This window comes from Ursus maritimus, unplaced genomic scaffold (assembly GCF_017311325.1).
Source record: "Ursus maritimus isolate PB19 unplaced genomic scaffold, ASM1731132v1 scaffold_21, whole genome shotgun sequence".
In the NCBI taxonomy this organism is placed as follows: domain Eukaryota; kingdom Metazoa; phylum Chordata; class Mammalia; order Carnivora; family Ursidae; genus Ursus; species Ursus maritimus.
Window position 1 is genome coordinate 1,803,663 of NW_024424564.1, and position 22,851 is coordinate 1,826,513.

General features: G+C 54.3%; 4 protein-coding genes across 4 annotated transcripts in view; 2 read left to right on the plus strand and 2 right to left on the minus strand.

The window, feature by feature from the left end:
• AGAP2 (ArfGAP with GTPase domain, ankyrin repeat and PH domain 2) overlaps positions 1-5,833 on the minus strand; it is a 16,429-nt gene extending 10,596 nt beyond the window's left edge. The window contains exon 1 of the mRNA XM_040637191.1: positions 5,532-5,833. Within this exon, the coding sequence (XP_040493125.1) occupies positions 5,532-5,691 (160 nt within the window). The 5' untranslated portion in view covers positions 5,692-5,833. The remainder of the gene's footprint in view (positions 1-5,531) is intronic.
• A 1,614-nt stretch (positions 5,834-7,447) lies between these two features.
• Positions 7,448-10,848, plus strand: TSPAN31 (tetraspanin 31). The gene is made up of 6 exons (XM_008684106.2): positions 7,448-8,337; positions 8,833-9,000; positions 9,259-9,339; positions 9,665-9,796; positions 10,106-10,219; positions 10,311-10,848. Exons 1-6 carry the CDS (start codon positions 8,275-8,277, stop codon positions 10,383-10,385), a joined length of 633 nt encoding a protein of 210 aa, XP_008682328.1. The 5' UTR covers positions 7,448-8,274; the 3' UTR covers positions 10,386-10,848.
• A 210-nt stretch (positions 10,849-11,058) lies between these two features.
• On the minus strand, positions 11,059-13,977 carry CDK4 (cyclin dependent kinase 4). Its single transcript, XM_008684117.2, has 8 exons — positions 13,789-13,977; positions 13,101-13,337; positions 12,807-12,942; positions 12,522-12,689; positions 12,283-12,392; positions 11,983-12,033; positions 11,709-11,844; positions 11,059-11,444 (listed from the first exon to the last, which is right to left on the minus strand). The coding sequence occupies exons 2-8, from the start codon at positions 13,316-13,318 to the stop codon at positions 11,352-11,354; spliced, it is 912 nt and encodes a 303-aa protein (XP_008682339.1). The 5' UTR covers positions 13,319-13,337; positions 13,789-13,977; the 3' UTR covers positions 11,059-11,351.
• Positions 13,978-17,336: 3,359 nt separating this feature from the next.
• On the plus strand, positions 17,337-21,081 carry MARCHF9 (membrane associated ring-CH-type finger 9). The gene is made up of 4 exons (XM_040637196.1): positions 17,337-17,877; positions 18,924-19,079; positions 19,778-19,970; positions 20,223-21,081. Exons 1-4 carry the CDS (start codon positions 17,521-17,523, stop codon positions 20,555-20,557), a joined length of 1,041 nt encoding a protein of 346 aa, XP_040493130.1. The 5' UTR covers positions 17,337-17,520; the 3' UTR covers positions 20,558-21,081.
• The last annotated feature ends 1,770 nt before the right edge of the window (positions 21,082-22,851 follow it).

A 22,851-nucleotide genomic window follows, 5' to 3' on the forward strand; every position in this document is an offset into this window, starting at 1 on the left:
GTACCCCCTCCCAAGTCTCCGGGGGTAAGAATTGCCTTTGCAGCGGTTCCGTCCCCCCTGAGTCACTCCTGGGCAGCCCCCTGGGGGTTTCAACGCTGCTGTGGGGCCAGGGTGGGCAGTGGGGAAGTGAAGCCTCCTATCCGCCCCCTCTCACTTCACATTCAAGTATTCATCACGTTCCAGCCCCCACGCACTCCCGTACAGCCCAATCCACCCTCACTGCACGGAAAGAAACAAGAGTCCCTCCCTGCTGCCTCACTAGCCTGGTCTCAGCCCAGGGAAGACCTATCCCTGGTGAGGAGCTGCCTGCAAGGTCACTCTCATGCCACCTGACCCAAGTGCTCAGGAGAAACTGAGGCTTCCTCATCCCCTTCACCTTTAATATAATCTGGGCAAGGCAAAGCTCTGTTCCCCTGCTCCCAGAGTCCAGCTGAGGCTAGAAGTGGGGTCTGGGGCTTCTCTGGGGATAATTTCCTACAGTCACTCTGACCAAGGGCATTATTTTCCCAGAAAGCTCTGAAGCTTTCTGAGTCCCTCTGAAATCAAGTAATCTCTCATTTGGCACAATGTAGCTACCCACCCTCTTTCAGGACCTCTTAGTCTTTGCCCCTGTCCTTGGCAGGGGAGCGAATTTGGTTCATTCACCCACCCAAGAGAGAAGCTTCCCTAGTTCAGTCCTGCACACCTCTCCTCCACCCCAAGCTGAACATTCCAGTACCCTCCCCTCCCTGTTCTCAGGCCCTGGTCCTACTCACTAGGGGAGGCGCGGAGCTCTGCGCCCAGCAGCTCCCTGGACCCGCTGCCAGAAGACAGGCCCGGGGGTCCAGGAGGGGGCCCGGAGCCAGGAGGCCCCCCTGTGCTCTTGGTGAAGATGCCGCTGATAAACTTGAGCATCTTGCGATCTCGAGTGGATGCTCGGCCCCCCTCCCGGCCCCGTTTCAGCCCTGGAGCTGGAGGCTCCAGAGTGATTGGAGGTGCAGGCCCAGTGGGCTGCGCGGAGGCGGCGGTGACAGTAGCGGCTGGAGCCGGGGTTGCTGGGAGGGTTAGCGGAGGAGGAGAGCCAGCAGGCGGTCCCGGGTGCAAGTCACTGTTGTCCAAGGTCTTACTCTTGCCTTTCCGAGGGGACAGCTTCCCTCGGGCTCCCGACCCAGCCCCGACCCCACCAGAGGTCGCGGCTGCCGCTCCTCCTCCCCCGGCAGCGGCGGCAGAAGCTCCAGTCCCGGCGCTGCTCTTTGACCCCTTGACCCTGGGCTTGCCTTCGCTTTCGGGCCATGACAGGCGGCTACCAGCGCCCTTGCCCCCGCCGGCTTTGGCGCCACTCGTGGTTACGGTCTTGCAAGGCTTGGGAGCCGGCGGAGGAGGCGCCACCTTGAGCCTCCGACTGCCGGTGCCGGGGTGCGGGGAGGACGAGCCTGGGACGCCGCCGCCCGCCCGGCCTTCAGGTTCCGGGCCCCCCCAGCTCGGGCTGCTGAGCAAGGGGCGCCGGGAGGTGGGGGCGCCCCCGGGCTTGGGGTCAGGGCTCAGCCCCCCGGAGAGCGGGGGCCCCGGAGGGGCGGCCCAAAGGGAGAGGCGGCGGCCGGGAGCGGGGGAGACCGGGCGGGCCGGACTGGCCGGAGCCGGGGACAGGGTGGGGGGCTCGGCGCCCCCGGCGCCCGCGCTGCTCGTGCTGATCCACAGCGCATCCTGCCGGTGGAAGAGACGCTCGTGCCGCTTCTTGCCCGGCTCCTCCGCGCCTCGGGGGCTGCCAGGATCCCCGGTCTCCGCACCTCTGGTCCCGGGGGCGCCGGCTGCGGCCGCAGACGGAGAAGGCGGCGGCGGAGGCACCGACTCGAGCTTGACCAGGGTCAGCGAGATGAGGTAGGTCGTTGTCCGGCGCTGAAGCGCGCCCGCGCCCCGGCTCATGGGGCCCCGAGACCCCCGAGCTGGGGAGGGGAGGGGACTCCCCCGGACTGCCTCAGGGGGGCCCGGCCATGGGGCCGCCCTGCTCGCTGCCCCCAGCCCCCGGACCCCGTTGAGCCCCCAGCCCGGCTCCGCTGTCGCCGCCGCCTCCGCCGCCTCCGCTTGCGCCCCCCTCCCATCACACGGGGCGCCCCCTCCCCATGCTCCCCGCCCTGCGCCCCCACCCCGTTGGAGCCCCGGGACCTTGGTGCTGCTCCAGGGAGGCGCGCCGGACCTTGCGCCCCGGCCTGGGTGGGGGCGCCGAGATGGGCGGAGGAGGGCGGGGAGGACAGTTGTGGGGGCAAATAGGGGAGAGGGAGGAAAAGAGGGCAGAAAAGAGGGACCCGAGGCTGGGGGAGAGGAAGAACCGGTGCGGGGGAGGGAGGGGCGGGGAATGGGGACTCAGGGGGACAGGGGCCGTGGATGGGGGTCGGAGAAGGGATCTGTAGGAAGGTGGGAAGCTAATGGGCTGGTCGTGCGGGGGATTCGCAGGGGCGCGGGGAGGATGCTGGGGATGGAGATACAGGCGCCGGCGGGGGAGGAAGGAGGGAAGACTTAGGGGGTGGAAACCCACGGGTCTGGGGTCTGGGAAGGAAGGGGCGTGAGATCCGGGCGAAGGGTCCAGGGGGCTCGCCGGGGCTCGGCTCGGTCCGGATGCGCGCTGTGTCCGGGCGCTTCCCTCACATTGAGGAGGAGGCGGCCCCCCCCCCACCCTATCTCCCCCCCACCTTCTCTCCACCAGCTCGGTAGTCTGAGAAGGCGGTGCAAAATCCAGGACTGGATTTCCCTCCCAAATCCTGGGCTGGATTTCCTAGAACTTGGACTCACCTACTCCAACAATTTAGCCCCCTCCCCTAGCACACCACGGTTAGGGAGCGCGACTGTTGGGTGTGGCATTTAGGGAGAAGGGTAAAAATCAGTACACAGGTGGACAGTCCGTAGGGAAAACGGAGCGAATTTAGGGATCGCTGCCAATTCTGGGGAAGTTGAAGTGGGGAAATGGGGAGTCCTGAAATCCCATTCCCAGGACCCCTTGTCTCTCCCAGGTAATTGCACGAATTCTTTTTCCCATCACCCAGCCGCCCTGCCCACCCCACCCCACCCCCACACACAATATATTGATGGGGCCATGACTTGAGCCCAACTGTCCCAAAGTGAACTTGGAAAGTGCTCCCTGGGGATGGGGACAAACATGGAACTTAGCAGGGTAGAAAGGAGGGGGGTGCCTTAGGAGGGGAGAGATCCGAGGGCTCCAGGAGCCCAGGCCAAAAAGTGAGTCAAAGGCTTCAGCTTGAGGTGGAAGGAAGGAATATGTCTACAGATTGACACCCCCCATACCAAAATGCATCCAGTCTCCATAGCAACCGTAGCTCCAAGAGTGCCTCAGAATCAGCGGGGATAAGCAGAGAGGAGAATCGGTGTATATGGTGGGTGGGGGGACCTGCCAGGGGATTGGGGGTTAACGGAGGCACCATCCTCGAATCTGGTTACCCACATGTGGGGTATTTAGTACCCCTGAATTTACAAGGACCCCTTCAGTTGAGGTGGGAGCCGGCCTCTTTTGGGTTCCCATTCGGTCTCCTGAGGTTTCCAGGGTGGAGCTCTTTTAGAAGGTTAAAGAGGAGATAGAATGGAAAACGTCTGTCTGCTCTGTGTCCACCACCCTTCTAGGGACCCTGGAGTTCAAGACTCACTGTCTTCTACCCTGGGGGGAAGGTTGAAGGGGTTAGGCCAATGGGGAACGGAGGCTGGGACCTGTCAGGGATGCGCCAGAGTGGTGGGAGGCCTTCACGCAGGCTTGGAGACCCCTCCCCGGACTCAGGGAGTCTCAGCATTCCCCTAATCCGGCGTCCCACCCTCCTGACGCAGCTGACTATAATAAGTGCTGTCGTGGGCGGCTCTTGGAGGCAGGAGCCAGCAGCGTGCTTGGCCTGGTAGGGGGTGAGGGGGGGTGGTACCAGGATGGTGGATGCCCTTTGTTTTCCTGAGACCTGTACCCAATCCCTCTAGGGTCCTGTCCTGAGGTCAGCAGTCCCCTCTCTACCGCACCCCAGGATGACACCATTCGCAGGACAGGGGACCTTTCAGTAGCCCAATTTTCTGAGAGGGTGAAGGAGATTTGCTAATTCTGCCTTAATTTTCCTTCCTTCCTACAGTGGCCTCAGTTTTCCTTTATATTCAGTGGGAACAGAATCCTGGCTCTTAGAGAAGGAGTGGAACAAATCACTTATGAAGAGTGGAGTCTTCTGGGAGATTTCAGCCTCCACTCCTCCTCACTCCCTCCTCCAGAGCTAAGCAGAGCTGCTCCATCAGGACTAAACCTTTTTCCTCCCTCTTTTTTTTTTCTACAGGGGTGGGGCTTGGTGTTCCTCCCTAGGAGGCCCTTTGGGGCCACTCCCCCTAGGTCTGCCTCTCCACCCACTGAGGCTGTAGGAAAGGTGACAGCCATTGTTCTTGGCAAAGGGTGGAGACAGGAGGTGAGAGGGGCACTAGCCTTAGAAAGGCAATGGGAAGGGATCAGACTATCCCCTTAGGAACCCGAATCAAATGTTCCTTCCCCAAGTTATGGTCTGGTGGCCTCTACCGTCAGAGAGGTCTGGCAGGAGGGGTCCCTGATGGAAAGAATGGTCTCTTGAACCCCCACCCCAACCCAGGTGGGCAGCTAAGACTGGAATGGCTGGGAGACCAGGCTAGGATGAAAGATGTACTTCTCCCAGACACCTTTCAAGAACAACATAGCTGGCTTTTGTTAGCTCCTTGCCACCTTCAAGGTAAACGAGAGGAGAGTAGGCTGGAGATGACTTTCAGGTCCACTCGTGGTGGGGCCCTGTGGACAGAGAGAAGCTGTTCCTGCCAGGGCCCCGCCAGGGGACTGAAGGTGGGCTGGGCAGAGGATGTGGCGGATGGTGTTGCCATGGCGGCACTTCCTCCCTGTGTTGTCATCACTTGCTCTAATGCCACTAAGGAGGGAGAGCGGAAGGTGTGTGTGTTGAGGGTGGGGGGAAGGACAGGAACAGGAGCATGGGGAAGAGAGGGGACCGAAAAGAGTCCTGGGGACTTCTTTACACTTTGGCTATTCAAAGCATACAGTATGTGTGGTAGTGTGTGCCTGGGAGCCTGAGAGTCTCTGCATGGTGTATTTCAGAGTGTGTGTGTGTTTCTCTCTACAGCTGGAGAACAAGAGGTCACTAATCCTTTGTGGGTCCTGGGAATGAACACGCGGTCCAGTCCCAGAACCTCCTGCCCCACACTGCTTCCTGCCCTGGACTCCCCAGGCAGGGTCCACGTCTACTATGGGTCCGTCACGGCCTCTCTTCCCCATGCTCACCCACTTCTCCATTGCCAAGAAGGTCAGCTCAGCAGTGACTTGTATTTTGATCCCCTGGGAGAAGGAGCAGAGTTGGGGAAAGAGGAAGAACGCCACCTCCCATATCTTTTTTCCATCCTGTCCAAATGAATTCTTCTCCCGAGTCCCAGCTCCATCTAGAGGACTAGGAAGTGGCTGATTGGGAGGTGATGTATGACACAGCAAGCCCTTCTATGCCCTTGCTGGTCCCCGATACACCCAAGCTGGGAGCTAACCCTTCTCTTACCTCGCACACTGTCCAGTGAGGCCTGGATGCTGTCCCGAAGTTCAGGATTGCCCACCCTCTCTGTCAGCTTCCTGAGGCGGCTTAGAGACTGCTTGGCCACCTCGTGTCGTCTGACTTCTGCTCTCACTGCAGCGACAGCCAACTGCCTCTGGGCATGCATGTTGCCCAGACCTGTCTTGCCAGGCTAACAGCAACCTCTGGCCTTGAAGCCCATGGCCCCGTAGTCCCCAAACACCAGAAGGCCCCTTCTGCTGTGCCCCAGAACTCCCCGCTCCTGCCCGCCCTTCCGTCTGTCGGCCTCACTTCCTGACTGGTGAGTTTCAAACCCACAGCCTGGGACAGCACTACCTGCTGCACCTCCCACCCCCTCTAGCGTTGGCCCATGAGCTCTGCCAGCCAGCCCCTGCTATGATTCCTCAGCCAGGTGGATGGAGAGACTGTAACAAGCATCCTAGGGCCTCCTGTGGGAGGTGGCTAATTAAGATGGGTGTTGGTGCTAGGAAACTGTGCCAAGCCAGGCCCCAGGTGCAATCCCAAACACTTGGTGACCTACAGATTTATGCTCAAACTCTGACAGGAATGTATACACACTTGGTCTCTCACCCCAACAGCCCTGCATTCCAGCTCGCAATGGTACTCGCCGCCCACTCTGTACCCACCACATCCAAAGAGCTCGTATACCTACGTCTTGCTCCATCACCCTTCCTCAGTCAGCTGCCCCGCTGTAACCACCTCCTGCCAGGTAGTTATGGGAGAACAGGTTATGGAGGAGAACAGCGACTTGAACCAGACAAAACCACCATGCTCTCTCAATTAATTTCATAATAATTGTCTATAACAATAGTTTACGACACACTTTCAAATAGATGGTCTTTATAACAGGCCCGAGAGGCACAGGAAAGGAAGCCAAAGCTCAGAGAGGCCAGTAAGAGGTGAAACAAATCTATGGGTCTAGGTCTTTTTTTTTTTTTTTTAAGATTTTTAAGAAAGTAATCTCTACACCCACTGTCAGGCTCCAACTCACCACCCTGAGATCAAGTGTTGCACGCTCCCCTGACTGAGCCAGCCAGGCACCCCTGTGAGCCAGCCAGGCACCCCTGTGAGTTTAGGTCTTCTGATTTCAACTCTGATACTCTTTTTCACTGTACCGCCCAGTCCAGATGACTGTCAGCCAGTTCCCCTTACCCCTAATACCACTGTCTTGCCCTTGATTTAGTACCTGAAAGAGAAGAGGGGGATGAGGAATTAAAGGACAGCATGAAGATGCAGGGGTGTGTGGGGGTGGGAAGTGGCTAATTTGATCTAATCACTTTGTTTCAGGGCTCAAACCTTTGTGGCCCTGCCAAATGTCTCTTCTCCTACATATATTCTTGATATTAATTTCTGAAGGATAGGGGATTATAACTATGTGACTATTTGTATAGCTGGAGATAAGGGAATTGGGGGCTGGGATTACCCACTGGAACTTATAAAATAGCCTGACAAAAAAACTAACACTGAATGTTGACTATGTGCCAGGTACTGTCCTAAGCATTCTGCATATATGAACTCATTCAATTCTCACAACAACCCAAGAAGCAGGTGTATTGTTATTTATCTCTACTTACAGACGAGGAAACAGCCACAGAGAGCCAAAGGTTAGGCAGCAAGTAAGCGGCAAAACTGGAACCCATGCAATCTGACTGGCAGTTAGACTGTACTGCTTCTCCAGTACGACTGTTTCTCTTGGGGATAAGAGGAATTATGCCTTTTCCCATCTTCATGAAAAACATTTATTCAATAATAAGCATATCGATCAACCTTTACGCCCATCCCCAGAGTGAAAATGTGGAGACTTCTCCTTCCCCTCATATTTATTCATATTCCAGACCCCTCCCTTTGGCTTTTTAATTAATTAATTAATTAATTAATTAATTTGCAAGCCCTGGATCAGGCACGCGCTCTGAAGATACGGAGCACACGCATGTCTGTGCTTGTGGCTTTGTCATCTACGGGAATGCCCTTGCTCGAGGCAGCTGTTTTCTCACACTGAATTTCTAGCATGTGCACACCCAGTTAGGAGAGGATATAGAAGAGGGTATGTATACTAGTGGACACACCTGCAAATGCGTAACGATTTGTTGGATATTTGTGTGCCCAACCCAGGGCCTCCGTGGCCGGGCTAAAGAGCTCAATGTTTTGCTCCTCTGGGTGTTCCCGAGTGTGATGCAATAACAACAAACAATGGCGTCATCATGAGATCACTGCAGGACGAGGGGAAAGGGGCGGGGAAGGGCGCGCCCTCGAGGGGAGGAGCCCTTTCACTCTCCCCTAGAAACCGCACCTTCTCCGTCCTCCACTGGATAGCTCTTGAGCCTCCTCCCTCGGATTAGCTCTCTTCCAGCTGCGACCACAGAAAGCTCCGCTTTCAATCCGGGGTTTTGAAGTTTGGGCTCTGGTCCCTATGAGAATCTGTGGAAGCCCTACCCCCAGTTTTAAGTTTCAGCCAATAAAGAACCTAAAGGAGGGGCCGGCAGGCGGGTCAGTGACGCAATGCAGACTGATTGGCATTCAGGCCACCGACGTCCTGGATTAGCCCCGAGTTTCGCCAATCCAGAGGCAGGGGTGGGACAGTGCAGGCGCAGAGGATTGGGTTTGGCTGGGCTCGATTTAAAGAGACAGAAGCTGTCGGGGTCCAAGAAGACGGTCCCCAAGACCCTCCCCCCAAGTCCTTGGGACCACTTGGGTCCCCAAAGCTGGGGAGATGGTTTGCGGTGGCTTTGCCTGCTCCAAGAATGCGCTGTGCGCTCTCAACGTGGTCTACATGGTGAGGTTTTGGAAATGGGGGAAGCTTCAGGGCGGAAAGAGGAGTGGGGAGAATCTCTAGGGGACTTCCGGTGGGAAGAGGGGTGTACTGGGGGTTCCGGGAAGATTCCCGAGAACTTCCGGCGAAGAGGGAATTCCAGGGGACTTCCGTGGGAAGAGGGGAGACTTCCGGCGACCAGAGGGTTTGTCTGGGGGTGGGGGAGATGAACTGAGGGCTGTGAGCATAAAGGCCCATCCCGCCCTCCTGTGACTTTGTTTCTCCCAAAATAGAAGCGATGGATGAAGCTAAAGTTTCTTTTTATATTCATAGACTCTACTACCCCTGCTGCCCCCACTCCCCTCCCAGCCATTCTGACCTCTGGTGGGCGCACACACCTCCTCCTTCTCCTTCGTGCACACAGTGCACTCAGCTTTTTTTGTCCCAGACCCCGTGTGGCTTTTGGCTGTGCTGCACACTAGAGTTCTTTTGAGATGTAACCTGCTCTGTTCCCTGTAGCTGGTCGGCTTGTTGCTCATTGGAGTGGCTGCTTGGGGTAAGGGTCTGGGTCTGGTGTCCAGCATCCACATCATCGGAGGAGTCATTGCTGTGGGAGTCTTCCTTCTTCTCATCGCCGTGGCTGGCCTGGTGGGTGCTGTCAACCACCACCAAGTACTGCTGTTCTTTGTATCCTTAAGTGATGGGGGTAGTGGGGCTCTTGGAGAGGGCTGAATTGGCTAGGAATGTTCAAGAGAAGGGGTATTTGAGGGATCTTGGGGACATGTCTCCTGGCCCTGCCCTATACCATACTTCATGAAACAAGAGCTGATGATTTTGTTTTCAGCCAACATGGCCATGTAAGTTCTATGAGCAGATGACACAGATGGTTATTGTAGGTGCGACATAAAGGAATCTAGCACTTTTCCCCGTAACTCTTCCTCTCAGTACATGATCATCCTTGGTTTGGTCTTCATCTTCCAGTTTGGAATCTCTTGCTCATGTCTGGCCATTAACCGAAGTAAACAGGTAAGTGCATGCCCTCTCAAGTACTTGCTTTTTTCCCCTCTACCCTCTAATTCCCTCCCCTCAGTCTGGACCTCTTAATAGGCCCGCTGCTTCCAGACTCTTCAGTCATTTGCTTCCTCTGGGAAGTCTGGGTAATTTTCCATGAGTATTTTCCAGAAGAACCTGAGGTGGATTTTTATTGTTTTCAGTATAATACACCTTTGTTTCTGAGGGGATGACTGACTTTGCTGCAATAGGGAAATTGAGGCACCTGAACTAAGATCAGGATGTAAGCATTCTGAAGGTTAGCAGCATCCAGTAATTTCCCTCTGCCTATGTTCTCTAGACAGATGTCATCAATGCTTCTTGGTGGGTCATGAGCAACAAGACCCGGGACGAACTGGAAAGAAGTTTTGATTGTTGTGGCTTGTTCAACCTTACAACCCTGTACCAACAGGATTATGCTTTCTGCACTGCAGTGAGTTGATGTAGAGGTGGGGTGGGACGGCAGGAAAGCTGGTCAAGGACAATGCCCAAATTGGCAGATTTAAGAGTTTGAATGTGACTGTCTCTCTCTAGCAGCTCTCTTGCACTGGGGCCATGTGCTGGTAGGGGGAGGGAGGTATGGATACGAAGGTTAGAGAATTAGTCAAGTGAGATTTCAATCTGTAGGATACTGAGCAGAAACTAATAAATAATTTCTGGGGCCCTTCACCACAGGTGTTAGGATAGAGCAGCTTAGCAACTCTGCACCCTCTAAATACACACGTACATGTTTTATCCTCAGATCTGTAAGAGCCGGAGCTCCACATGCCAGATGTGTGGAGAAAAGTTTCTGAAGCATTCAGACGAAGCCCTGAAAATCCTGGGGGGTGTTGGACTCTTCTTTAGCTTTACAGAGGTAACATTCTTCAGTTCTCTCATACGTACCCTTTCTCTTAGCTCCAGAGATTCAGAACTGCTGATAATCTCTTTCCCTTTGCTTTTTACAGATTCTTGGTGTTTGGCTAGCAATGAGATTTCGGAATCAGAAGGATCCTCGAGCTAACCCCAGTGCCTTTCTATAAGGCTCTAGATCCTTCTGACTTCTCGCCTGCTCTCTATTCTCCCTAAGCTTTTCTTCCTCCCTTAGGGAACACCTAGGGTCTGTAGCCCTTTTTGTTTGAGAAAAAGGAAAGGCCCTTTGCCACATCCCCCAAAGTGACTGAACAGCCAGGCTGTATGCCTTGACGTGTTTAGTGGGGGCAAGGTCATCAGGAATAAAGAACAACTTCCTCCCTCTCTCCCTAAGTGGATATGGGAACCTCCTGGGAGTGCATGAAATGGTATGGGGGTTGGAGTCATTCCTGGCTCTGTTTCCCCACTTTTCCCTTCCACACGGCAGACCTCAGCACATCCTGGCCTGGATCCAAAGGTAAATCAGGGATGGAACCAGGGGGAAAAACCGCCAAGAACTCTTTCTTATAATAAGCAGGACCCAGTTTGGGGAAGTTCAATGAATATAAAAATAAAAACCATTTAAACTCCAAATTCAAAGAAACAACTTAAGTGCCTTTTCTTCTCTTGCCAGTTGAGGGGCTCTGCTTGCCTACATAGGCCCTGTGACCTAGGGAGAATCTTTTAAGATTCTATAGGAAAGTTCCATCTTCCAAATGGTTTTTCCAAATCCCCAAATGGCAAAGCCCATCAGAAGAAGAAACATTTAAAAGAAAAAAGGAAAAAAAAAAAAGACCATATTTCTTTGTTTTGTTTTTCCTGTATAAAAAAGATCCCAGTATCAAGATAGGAAAGGGAAGAACAGGGACATCGCCTTGGTGTATGAAAATAAGGGGGCAGAAGGAGGATAAGCCTCAAAAGGAGGGGGAGGAGGGGAATGTCATTAAGGCAGTAAAAAGTGGGAGGAGTTGTTTCCACAGCCTTAGCGATGAAGGCTGAAATGGCCTTACTCAACTGGGGGACTCTCCAGTTAAGTGTTCAAAAGAAGGGAAATGACAGCTTCTCTTCTGTTGGTACTGTTGCAGCCACTCCACTGCTCACTCTGGGTTACCTTCTGCCTTTTGTAGATAAGAGTGCTGCAGGGCTCGGAAGGCAGAGATTCGCTTGTGTGGGTTAAAAGTCAGCATCTCCTGAGAAGGGGAGGCAAAGATCAAAAGACCGTGAAGACAAAAAAAAAAAAAGAAAAGAAAAAGACTTGTTCATCCCCAACAATACCCAAGACGGGCTATTTTCTATATCCCTCTTTGTGGTGGGCTTATTCAAAGTAATAAAAACCAGCCCATCCACCACCCAAGTCTTAGTAACCAGGACAACCTGGGTCCTTTTATACTGCTTTCATTCCCACGCCAACCTCGCCCCGGGCCCAAACCCAACCCCAAGCCCATGCCCAGTACCAGCAGCAGTTGTGCTCCAGACTCCTCCAACTCAGGTACCACTGACTGCACTGGGCGGGGCCCTCTGGGGGAAAAGGCTCCTCGAGGCAGAGACACATCTCGGGGCCAGTCATCCTCTGGGGGCAGCCCGATCAGGCTGTGGGGAACAGGAGAGCTCTGGTCAAGAGGGTCCTTCTTCAGCCCCCATCTCCAGGGGCAGAGCCAACTGCCATCCAGGGCTCAGAAGAAAGAAGACTCAGAATGCAAAGTTCCTTTCCCCATGCTGGTCACTTACTCAAAGATTTTGCCTAACTGGTCAGCTTCAGAGTTTCCACAGAAGAGGGGCCTAAGGTGAGAAAAACACAGATAAAGTCTTTTTCAAAGATACAGTACTGGAATAATTACTGTTACTGGCTCAGAGGATATAGAGAATAGAGGAATGTGAAGTTCCTAATTCCAGGACATTGCAGAGTTTTTGGTTAGGAACAAAAACGGTCAGTAATACTTAAGTGAAAGAATGGCCAAAGAATGGATGTAATTTATGACTACGAGATTTGGGAAACTCAAGAGAGATCAGGATACTTGGGTCCCATACTTTCGACGAAACATCTCTGCGAAGATACAGCCAACACTCCACATGTCCACGGGTGTTGCGTATGTAGACTGCAGAAGAACTTCTGGAGCACGGTACCAGAGTGTAACAACCTAAGGGGAATAAGCAGATGAAGACCCTATGGGTTACCATGAACCACAACCACTCGACTAAAGTCACAAAGCGCGTGACTTCTCAACTGCTGTGGTCAACCACTCTCCTACCCCCATCTTTCTACTGACCACAGGTGTAAGTGCCATCTGGTAGCTGTAGATTCTGGCCAGGCCAAAGTCAGCTAGCTTGACTGTCCCACCACTGGTCACGAGAATGTTCTCTGGCTTCAGGTCTCGGTGAACGATGCAGTTGGCATGAAGGAAATCGAGGCCTCTTAGAAACTGGCGCATCAGATCCTGGTTTGGAAGGGGGAGGATCAGAGGAACTGGAAAGTAGGCACCATCCCTGAAATCACAACAGGCTCTACTACAAAGGTCTCAAGGTACTTCTCCGTGTCTACCCGCCCTACTCACCTTGATGGTCTCCACTGGCAAGCCTGGTGGGGGTGCCTTGTCCAGATATGTCCTCAGGTCTTGGTCCACGTGCTCAAACACCAGAGTCACTTTGGTCTCCCGGTCAGTTCGGGCGGTGGCACAGACATCCATCAGCCTGGCCAGAACAAATGGTCACTCACTGATCAATCCCTTTGGACCCAACACGGCCTCCCCTATTTCCTCAGGATCCCCACTTCTCTCCTGACCACCACTCCCCACCTATACGTTGTCTTTTCCCCTTTATGACCCACTCCTAACCCTCCACCTTCTCACCGGACGACGTTGGGATGCTCAAAAGCCTCCAGCCGCCGCAGTAAGGCCACCTCACGAACTGTGCTGATGGGAAGGCCCCCTCCAGCACCTCCTCCATTAGGGACTCTTACGCTCTTGAGGGCCACGAAGTGGCCGCTGTGAGGATCGCGGGCCTTGTATACCGTTCCATAGGCACCAACACCAATCTCAGCCACTGGCTCATATCGAGGAGTAGCCATTCTCAGATCAGAGGAGACCCTACAATCACAAAGACGCCTGCCACCGAAAATCCCTTCCAGAGTTCTGATGGTATGAGCCTGCAGCAATAAAGTGACTCCCAAAAAAGACATCACAAAGACACCACCACCACCATCCCGCCCCTTCCCCAATCTTCCATGAGGTTGGCCCCTCAGGTAACACAATGACTCTGACCCCAACCCCTCCAGCCACGTGAAGCCCTAAAATAAAAAATTCCTTTTCCTTTGGGACGGACCATCGCGCCCCACACAAGGTTCTATCTCACAAGACACACCCCCTGCATCGAAGACCCGACATCCAGTCCCTAAAATTACACCTCCATATGATCACAAAGGAACAAATTACACCCTGCCCCACTTCCCGCCCTCGAGCGACCCTTCCATAACTTGCCCGCGTAGGCAGCCGTGGAGGGCGAAAACGGTCCCCATTCCTGGGAAGGGACTATGCTTACCTTACTCCGTGCCGGGAGCTGCGGGGGCGGCCCGTTATCGGGGCCCCGGAGCCAGACCTTGCGGCGCCATACACTCGAGCTCTGTCCGGAGCAGCTGGACGCTACGGGCCCGACCATAGACACAGGCCGCAAGCTAGAGCGGCCCCCTTACCCCCACCCTCACCATGTGACCAGCTGCCAAAGAGGCGCGCGGAAACTGGCGGGGCGGGGCGAAAGCCGGACGTTCGGGGCACGTGACGAGCCACTCATGCGCAGAGGGGTAGCCGGGAGAGGCTTTGACTGGGAAGGGGGCGGGGAGGGGAAAGGGGCGGAGGCGGAGATGGCGGCCACGTGATCTGTTGCTATCACACGTGACCGCTTGACTTAGCTCTGAGAAGCAGAGGTGTGGTTACGCGGCGGGGCACGTGACTGACTGCAAGACCCTGGCGGAGGGGGGGTGGGGGTGGGGGAGACGAGAGAGGGTGGAGTCCAATGCGGTGCCATGGCAACCTGGGCCACCCAGATCCCAACTCAGGGCTGCAGGCCGAGCCTGAGCGCTTCTCCAGTCTCGCTACACACTACACGTCTCTCACTCTCTATATGGTGGTCTGGGATCGGGAGGATGGGACGGGATGGGGGCTGTCGCCTTCCTGCTTCACCGCCATGGGAAAACATATTCTCATTTGTGTCTTTGTTTCATTCATTCACTCATTCAACACATTTCTACTGAGTGCTTGCTTCCTGTGTGCATGCGGGGTTTTTTGGGTGTCTCAGTCACTAGCCCTTTAAAGTAGTGGTGAGGCTGTCTGTAAAGATGTAGTCAACAGTGTGGTTGTATAAAACAGTAGACAATACCCATTTGAGGGCAAAACTAGGATTAAAGGATTGATGGAGGGTAGATTAATACAGTAATCCAACAGGAAGAGTGTCAGGGTAACGTCCTCCCCTCTTCTAACTTCCACCCCTTCCTGGTAGTATTAAAATAGTGCTTTCTGGCAGAGAAGTTATCAATGAGAAAGAGACAGGAATACTTAACCTTTAAGGTTCTTTCCAACACTGAGATGCTATGATATATGTGTGTCTGTATATGAGTATGTATGTGTGTATACTTTACACATTATATATAGATGGATAAATACAGGAATGAGCATGTGCAGGGAAGTTACCTCCACCACCGCCACCGCCACCACCTCGGACCACGGCATTGCACGAAAATGATTTGTGCTCTTCCACAAACCCTGTGACTCCTTGTTTGGGGTCATTCTGCCCCCCTCTTTTCTCCAGTGCAAACTTTCTTAGCCCTTGCTCCTGCCCAGAACACAGACTTTTCTAAATAGCCTCTGCTCACAGACACTTAGGTAGACAACAGACAGGTTTCTCTGACTTTCCTTGTCTTACTGGTTACTGGGTCCAACTATTATTATTATTATTATTATTATTATTATTATTATTATTATCTCCTAACCCTTTAGGGGAATGGGAATAAGGAGGAAAGGGATCATTATCTCATTTGTGAAAAATTGTCTAAAATCTGAAACCATTTTATAACTCTATTTGCCACTCCTTCCACCCTTTTTTAAAAAAAGATTTTATTTACAGGGCACCTGGGTGGCTCAGTCGTTAAGTGTCTGCCTTCGCTCTGGTCATGATCCCAGGGTCCTGGGATTGAGCCCCGCCCCTGTTCAGCCTGCTTCTCCCTCTCCCACTACCCCTGCTTGCGTTCCCTCTCCCGCTGCCTCTCTCTGTCAAATAAATAAATAAAATCCTTTAAAAAAAGATTTTATTTATTTGAGAAAAAGAGAGCGAGAACACGGGGGAAGGGGCAGAGGGAGAAGCAGACTCCCTGCAGAGCAGCGAGCCAGGCACAGGACCTTGGGATTGCGACCTGAACTGAAGGCGGCCACTTAACCGACTGAGCCACCCAGGTGCCTGCCACTCCTTCCACCTTAACTTCTATTCTCCTTAACCATCTAGGGGAGGATGTAAGAGCTGAGGCTGGAGATGAATATAAACCATGCTCCAGGGCAAAAGGGAATACAGGTCAGTACAGATTCCCCCTCTTTGCATTCTGATAGTTGTAGGTCTGGCCCCTTGTTGACAAGGGCAGCTGGGACACTGGAAAGAAAAACCTCAAGGTCTAAACTGGCTAAGGGGCTTCTGAGGTGAATGTTTTATTGGCTGTCTTGCTGGGACTGGTTGGTTTATAAACCTTCTGGCAGGCAAAGTGAGTTTGTCAAACTTCTTTCCTACACCAGCAGGGTCCACTTCAGCTTCACCTTCCACAGCTTACTGTCTTCAGAATAAAAGTCATCCTCGGTGTTGCCTTGGGTTCCAGCCCTCTTTGTGATTCATTCATTCATCCATCCAAAACATTTGAATACTTCATAAAGCATTACTCTCCTTAATCACTTTTATTGAGGAGACTTAGTTTGGCAGTCTGTCCCTGGTTCCATACCCTCCCTTCTCCTGTTAATTACTCTTTTACTAATTAATTTTTTTCCAGTGTGTTTGACCCAAAGGGCTCCTCTGGAATCCCTTTTCCCTCAGCATTGGAGAGGGAGGATAAAAGTGTAAGGCAGAAATAATGTGATGAGGGGGTAGAACTGGTTCTCAGGGTCAAGGCCTCTGTAAAAGCAAAACCGAAGAGCTGAGTGTGTGTGTGTGTGTGTGTGTGTAGTATTCACTTCAATGTAGTGTGGTGAGGCAGGAGAGAGCACCAGGAAAGACACTCTCATCCTTTAGCACTCTTGTCTCCCTTGCTCACTCACCTCCCTCACACATTACAATTACACACTTCTGTTTTTCATACAATCCGATTGCATCCCTTACACATTTATCTGTTTTCTACTGTTCCACACCGTGCACACTTTTCCGTGTTTATTGCTTAAGTGCATCTCTTGCTCACCTTCCTCGCACCTCAGGCCCTGGCATAGCTCTTTCTTTGCACACTCCCATCTTGCACAAGCTTCTCCCTCCCTGGTGCACCTGTGTCTTTGACCACTCACCTTACATCCTCACCCGCTCACCACCCCTCCCCCCGACCCCCATTAACACACCTATTCTCCTACCCGTGTGCACACCCCCCTTCCTTGGCCACTCCCCTCCCTCCACCCTCCCCCGGGCTCGCACACTCGCCCCCGCCTCTGGGGACACCTGCTCGTGCGGGGCAGGGCGGGGATGCGCAGCCGCGGCCACTTCTCCTCTCCCGCTCCCCGCCCCGCCCCTCCCTCCATCCCTCACCGGCTCCCCGGCTCCCGCCCCGCCCGCCCCGCCCGCCCGCCGCTCCGGGGGGGTCTCCGCCGCCGCCGCCGCCGCCGCCGGAAGGAGCCGCCATTTGCCACCGCCGAGCGCACGGGCCGAGCCGAGCTGGAGCCGGGAACCTGAGCGGGACTGGGGCCAACAGGACGGCGATGGGGGGCGGCCCCGCCGCAGGAGGACCGGGGCGCGTAACCCCGGGGGCCCGGCCCGCTCCAGACCCGGACCCGTGGGGCGCGGCACCTTGAGCCCCCCCTCCCCGCCCCCTGTCCCGGCCATGGCTGCCCGCCCCGCCGCCCCCGGGCCACCAGCCCTCTCGGCCCCGCAAGCCCCGGAACCCCGGCTGTGGCAGCAGTAAACGGCGCTCTCAGGCCCCGAAGACCCCGGCCCGGCTCGGCTCTCCAGCGCGCGCCCCCTTCCCGGCCTTGTCCTCTCCCTTACCCCCGCCGCCCGAGAGCCCCCCTTGCACGCCGCCTCCCGCCCCCCGGCGCCCGGACGATGCTCAAGTCTCGGCTCCGCATGTTCCTGAACGAGCTGAAGCTGCTGGTGCTGACGGGCGGGGGGCGGCCCCGGGCCGAGCCGCAGCCTCGGGGGGGCGGGGGAGGCGGCTGCGGCTGGGCGCCCTTCGTCGGCTGCTCGACCCGGGACGGCGACGGCGACGAAGAGGAGTACTACGGGTCGGAGCCGCGGGCCCGGGGCCTGGCCGGCGACAAGGAACCGCGGGCCGGACCCCCGCCGCCGCCCGCACCGCCGCCGCCGCCCCCGGGCGCGCTGGACGCCCTGTCGCTCAGCAGCAGCCTGGACAGCGGGCTCCGAACCCCCCAGTGCCGAATCTGCTTCCAGGGCCCGGAGCAGGTCAGGCCTGGGTACCCGGCCGGGTGGGGAGGGGTGGGGGCGCGCACCTGGGGCGCCCTGGCCGACCGCGAACAGGGGGCGGGGCCTGAGGAGGCTGGGCGGGACCCAGGACCCAGAGTGGGTACCGGGTGCGGCTGGGGGAGGGGGGCTGGCTGGAGAGTCCGGGAGCGCACGTTTGGCGTGGAGGGGGGTCAGGGGTTCCCAGGGAAAGGGTGGGGCTTTCTCCTGGGAGGGCTCAAAATCTCTTCACCTACTAACGGGGACAGCCTTTCTGCCCCACTTCTCGCACCCCCGGGTCTCCGTAGGGTGAGAGGGGCCTATTCACTCGGAGGTGGGCAGAGTGCTTCTGCTCCCCCTTTGAAGGGAGGGGCCTTGCCTCACTCAGTATTTCTCTCCGTGGGGCACTTTTCTTCACTTCCCATTCCGTAACTTTCCATTTCATTCCAAAGAGTACTCTTTGTTTAAATGTTATGGACAAAGTTGTCCCGGGATAGTGCTGGGGGGTGGAGGGGGTGTACCTGTGTCATGAGAAATTATTCCTTGATTAAAGGGCGACACACTCCGTTCCCACACCCAGGATCTCTCCCCTCTTTTTGATATCTGGAAACTGAGGACAAGAACCCATCCCAGTCTGCACCACATGTGCAAAATACTTCACAGCGATGGGAAGGAGGAGGAAGGCATGGCTCAGAAGCTCTGACCCTCCCGTCCCTCCAGATCCTAAGGGGTAGCTTTCCATTTGGGAAGCCTTAAATAGCAGCCTCCCCAAATTTTAGGAAAGGAGGAGACCTAGTCATTCCCCCCACCCCATTTTTTTTTAGCCTATATCTATTTGGTCAGGGAAGTTTACGTTGAGCTCTTTTTTCTTTTTTGCTGTGGCCTTAGCCTCTTGCCCTATTTTGGGTGAAAGGCCTGAGGTTTGTTTTTTTTTTTTTTTTTCTTAACGTTGGAGAATGACCGACCTGGAGAGGTTTGCCTCTCTTGGAGTGGGGAGGAGTGGGGTGGGTGGTGACAGCTGACAGGGACCCTCCTCACTCTTCCTCCAGGGGGAGCTCCTGAGCCCCTGCCGCTGCGACGGCTCAGTGCGCTGCACACACCAGCCCTGCCTCATCCGCTGGATCAGTGAGAGGGGCTCCTGGAGCTGTGAGCTCTGCTACTTCAAGTACCAGGTCCTGGCGATCAGCACCAAGAACCCACTGCAGGTGAGGTGCAAAGAGAGAAGTTCCAGACGGGGGCAAGGGCCTTTCAGCGGTCAGAATCAGGGACTCTCCAGGGAGCCTGTTTATCCGTTTCATCTTTCCTCAAAGTTAGCTCTCCCCACCATTATCACAATCTCCTGTCTGCCTCTAAATCCTCCCTTCCTTCATTTATTCACATTTGTTGGGTGCCGCCTATTCCAGGCACTGTTTTAGGCACTGAGACAGCAAAAAAAAAAAAAAAAAAAGCAGCAAAAGATGAAGATGATAGCAAATGTAGTGTTTTCTATGTGTTACACTCCTGGTGTATAGTAACTCGTTTGACCTTCATAATAACCCTATTAGTCTGTGCCATTATTATCTCCATTTTAAAGGTAAAGATACCGATGCTCAAAGAGATTTAAAAACTTGCCCACAGCTACGCAGCCCGTAAGTGATGGCATTAGTATTTGGAATTCAAACCTACGCGGTCTGCTTTCAGAGCACTTGCCCGATCCTGCCTTTCTAAAATAAGACAGGCAAATGGTCTCAAACAGTGTGAAGAGTGCTTCGTACTAGGTGTGATCAGGGCACAGAGGAGACAGATCGTTAATCCTGCCTGAAAGGTTTCAGGAAGGCTCGGGAGCATCTTCCTCTTCAGGGCCACTCATCACCTGGCCCTCCTTCTCTTTCTGTGACTTTTTGGAGCCCTTTCTCCCGCACAGTGGCAGGCCATCTCCCTGACGGTCATCGAGAAGGTCCAGATTGCAGCCATAGTTCTGGGCTCTCTCTTCCTCGTTGCCAGCATCTCCTGGCTCATCTGGTCCTCACTCAGCCCGTCAGCCAAGTGGCAGCGGCAGGATCTGCTCTTTCAGATCTGCTACGGCATGTACGGCTTCATGGATGTCGTCTGCATAGGTGAGGGCACCTCTCCCCCTTACCTGCTCAGTGTTTTCTTCCAACTCACACAGTTAACTTTCCCTGCCATTCCCTCAGCTCCACAGCCACATTTTCTACCATTGGGAGCCTTTAGGTCTCTCTTGGTGCCTCTCCCTTCCCTGCTTCTTCAGGCCTTTTACAGACCCCATCTCCTCACTCTGGAGAAATACTTGCTTAAGTACCTAGGTCTGGGCAGCAGGTGACCCTGGATTTCTTATCCTTTTCACTCAGGCCTCATCGTCCATGAAGGCTCCTCTGTCTACCGCATCTTCAAGCGCTGGCAGGCAGTGAACCAGCAATGGAAGGTCCTGAATTATGACAAGACCAAGGACATAGGAGGAGATGCAGGGGGAGGGACGGCAGGGAAGCCGGGCCCCAGGACCTCACGGACGGGCCCCCCCTCTGGGGCCACCAGCCGCCCCCCGGCTGCCCAGCGCATGCGGACGCTCTTGCCTCAGCGCTGTGGTTACACAATCCTGCACCTCCTTGGACAGCTGCGGCCACCAGATGCCCGTTCCAGTTCCCATTCTGGCCGAGAGGTTGTCATGAGGGTCACCACGGTCTGAAACTGAACTCCAGGAGCAGGGATCTTGAATCGATGCATCGGCCAGAGATAAGCTGTCATGGCTGCTGGAGGTACCACCTGGACAAGGTGTTTGGGGCACACTGCCCCCACCACTGAGGATCTCTGTGGGCAGCCTCAAGCTGGAGACATTGTCTGGCCTCTACTACCCACTGGGTAGAGACACCTGGATGACATTCCAGCCCCCACCGATAGCTCCTCACACTCATCCTGGGGCAACCAGTGGGCAGGTGGGGAGAGCATCTTTTCTTCCCTAGAGAACCGTCCTTACCTCAGCTCCTAGGGCCTCCAGCCCCCCAGCTCCACCATGGTGACTTGGTGAAGGGGGACCAATGCCAGAAGAAAGGGGTTGTAGACCCCCCCACTCCCCACCCCATGGCCACAGGGCAGCTGGCAATAAGACTAGTATACATTGACCTCCCGTTCCCTGCATGAGGGCGGGGGGGACCTCCCCCTGCTCCACCCCCCATTGCATGGGGGGAGGGCATAAAGAATCATTTATATGCACGTGGAGACTCCTTTCTCATCTGGGGTTTTTCTGGAGGGTTGGGAGGTGTGGGGAGGTTTCTTTGCAGAGGTTGCAAATCCCAAATGCAGCAGTGGGTTCTGAGTTGGAGGTGTAACTCCCACTTGCTGGCGAATAATTCACAGTGGCTGCTAGGTGGCAGTGCTCAGAAGTGTCTAAGGGGTGGACCTGCCACCTGAAAGTTGTATGATTTAGAAAAAAAAAAATCTCTCCGCCATGGTTTTCCTGTCTACCTCATAGGGTTGGAATGAGGATAAATGAGGGACAGGTTGAATGCCATTGCAAAGAAAATTAGTAATGGCGTAAAAAGATTTCTAGACTAGTTGGTGGTCCATTTATTTCAAATAGTAGCTGGTTAACAAATCCCAGAATGTGTTTTTCATCTGGAGCTGCACAGAGCCTTGGGGATTTGTGTTGAGTGTTATAATAGAAATGGAAATATGAGGGGAAATAGATATTGCAAATGTGAAGGATGGTGGCTATTTGCAAAAATGAGAGCTCCCCCAGCCCCCTAAACGCTGGGGGCTGGGGAAGGATGGAATTATCCTTCTTGCTTTGGGGAACTTGTGGGTTCTATTAGTCCTTCTCAGATAATGTGCTCACCCAGGGAAGTGGTGTGAAATGAATTTGGAGTCATTTGCAGTGAGACAGACAGAAGGTCCCAATGTTATGAATCTCCAACCCCAGCTTAAGCTATTCCTATGGCAGTTCAGGGTCACAGGTCTGATCCTGTGCCCCAGCTAGTGGTATTAACTGGAAGGTATTGTGTCTGGAGACAGCAGTGTAGAGCGCTGTTGTTTATAGAGAAAGGGTTTGGGAAGGACTGGTTAAAATGTGGGTCAGCCTGAGGCCTGCTCCCTTTCTTCTGAGGCCTTGGGGCTGTGTATTATATGAATGATGGTGTCTTTTAAATGAACTATTCATCAGCAATTAAAATAATTACTTCATACATTGTTAAGTCAGATCCAGATGCCTTTCCTATTGTCCTTTTCTCAGGAAGGTTCTGCTCTGCCTCCTCCCTGGGGATGTTTTGTGGGAAATGCTTCTCTACTAAAGGTCACACATCCTTGCCCTGGAAATGGTCTTCCCCCGTCCTTCTCTAAAAGAGGGTCTTGGCTGCTGTCCATGGTGCTGGCACCCAGACTTGCCTGGGAATGTTCGCATTGAAGCTAGACTCAGGTTTGAGTCACCTGGAAGTATTGAGGTGTATCACCTCTAACCTCTGAGGAGATCTAAAAGAGGGGACAGAGGCCAAGTGCCCCATTTTTTTTTTTTTCCCAGTGGGATATTGTTTCCCTAGAGAGACAACCCTCCATATTCTCCACCTGGGAAGGCAGAAGGGCCAGACTTCCCTGATTTGCTGTTCACAAAATAGCTGGTGGGGGCCAGAAGGGAGACAGCAAATCAGAGTGACTACTAGTACCTATCCTGGCAAATATGACAGGTAGGTATGACACAGGTGGGGTTTCTTCTGCCAAACCCGGACTATCCCTCATTATGGCCCTCCATGGAAGAACAGACATACACAAACACACCCTCTCCAGTTGCACTCTGGGTCCTAAAACTAGGCCAAGCCAGGCAGTATGTTTCCCTGCCTTTCGGTACCATTGGCAGTCTTGCTTGGTATGGGGGTTGGGACCAGCAATCAGTATGGTCACTTCTTCCCTTATCCAACTTAAAGAGATTCTGGTCACAATGGGATGATGGGAACTGCTACCCTCAAGTAGATCAGTCATAATTGCCCAGTGAGG

Excerpts from the sequence above, each read along its gene's own strand:
- TSPAN31 (XM_008684106.2), top strand. The coding sequence starts at position 8,275 with ATGGTTTGCGGTGGCTTTGCCTGCTCCAAGAATGCGCTGTGCGCTCTC. Across the intron at positions 9,340-9,664 it reads CCATTAACCGAAGTAAACAG|ACAGATGTCATCAATGCTTC; the intron begins GTAAGTGCATGC and ends TATGTTCTCTAG. Across the intron at positions 9,797-10,105 it reads ATTATGCTTTCTGCACTGCA|ATCTGTAAGAGCCGGAGCTC; the intron begins GTGAGTTGATGT and ends TTTTATCCTCAG.
- CDK4 (XM_008684117.2), bottom strand. The coding sequence starts at position 13,318 with ATGGCTACTCCTCGATATGAGCCAGTGGCTGAGATTGGTGTTGGTGCC. Across the intron at positions 12,690-12,806 it reads TGCCAGTGGAGACCATCAAG|GATCTGATGCGCCAGTTTCT; the intron begins GTGAGTAGGGCG and ends CTTCCAAACCAG. Across the intron at positions 12,034-12,282 it reads GCAGAGATGTTTCGTCGAAA|GCCCCTCTTCTGTGGAAACT; the intron begins GTATGGGACCCA and ends TTCTCACCTTAG.
- MARCHF9 (XM_040637196.1), top strand. The coding sequence starts at position 17,521 with ATGCTCAAGTCTCGGCTCCGCATGTTCCTGAACGAGCTGAAGCTGCTG. Across the intron at positions 17,878-18,923 it reads GCTTCCAGGGCCCGGAGCAG|GGGGAGCTCCTGAGCCCCTG; the intron begins GTCAGGCCTGGG and ends CTCTTCCTCCAG. Across the intron at positions 19,080-19,777 it reads GCACCAAGAACCCACTGCAG|TGGCAGGCCATCTCCCTGAC; the intron begins GTGAGGTGCAAA and ends TCTCCCGCACAG.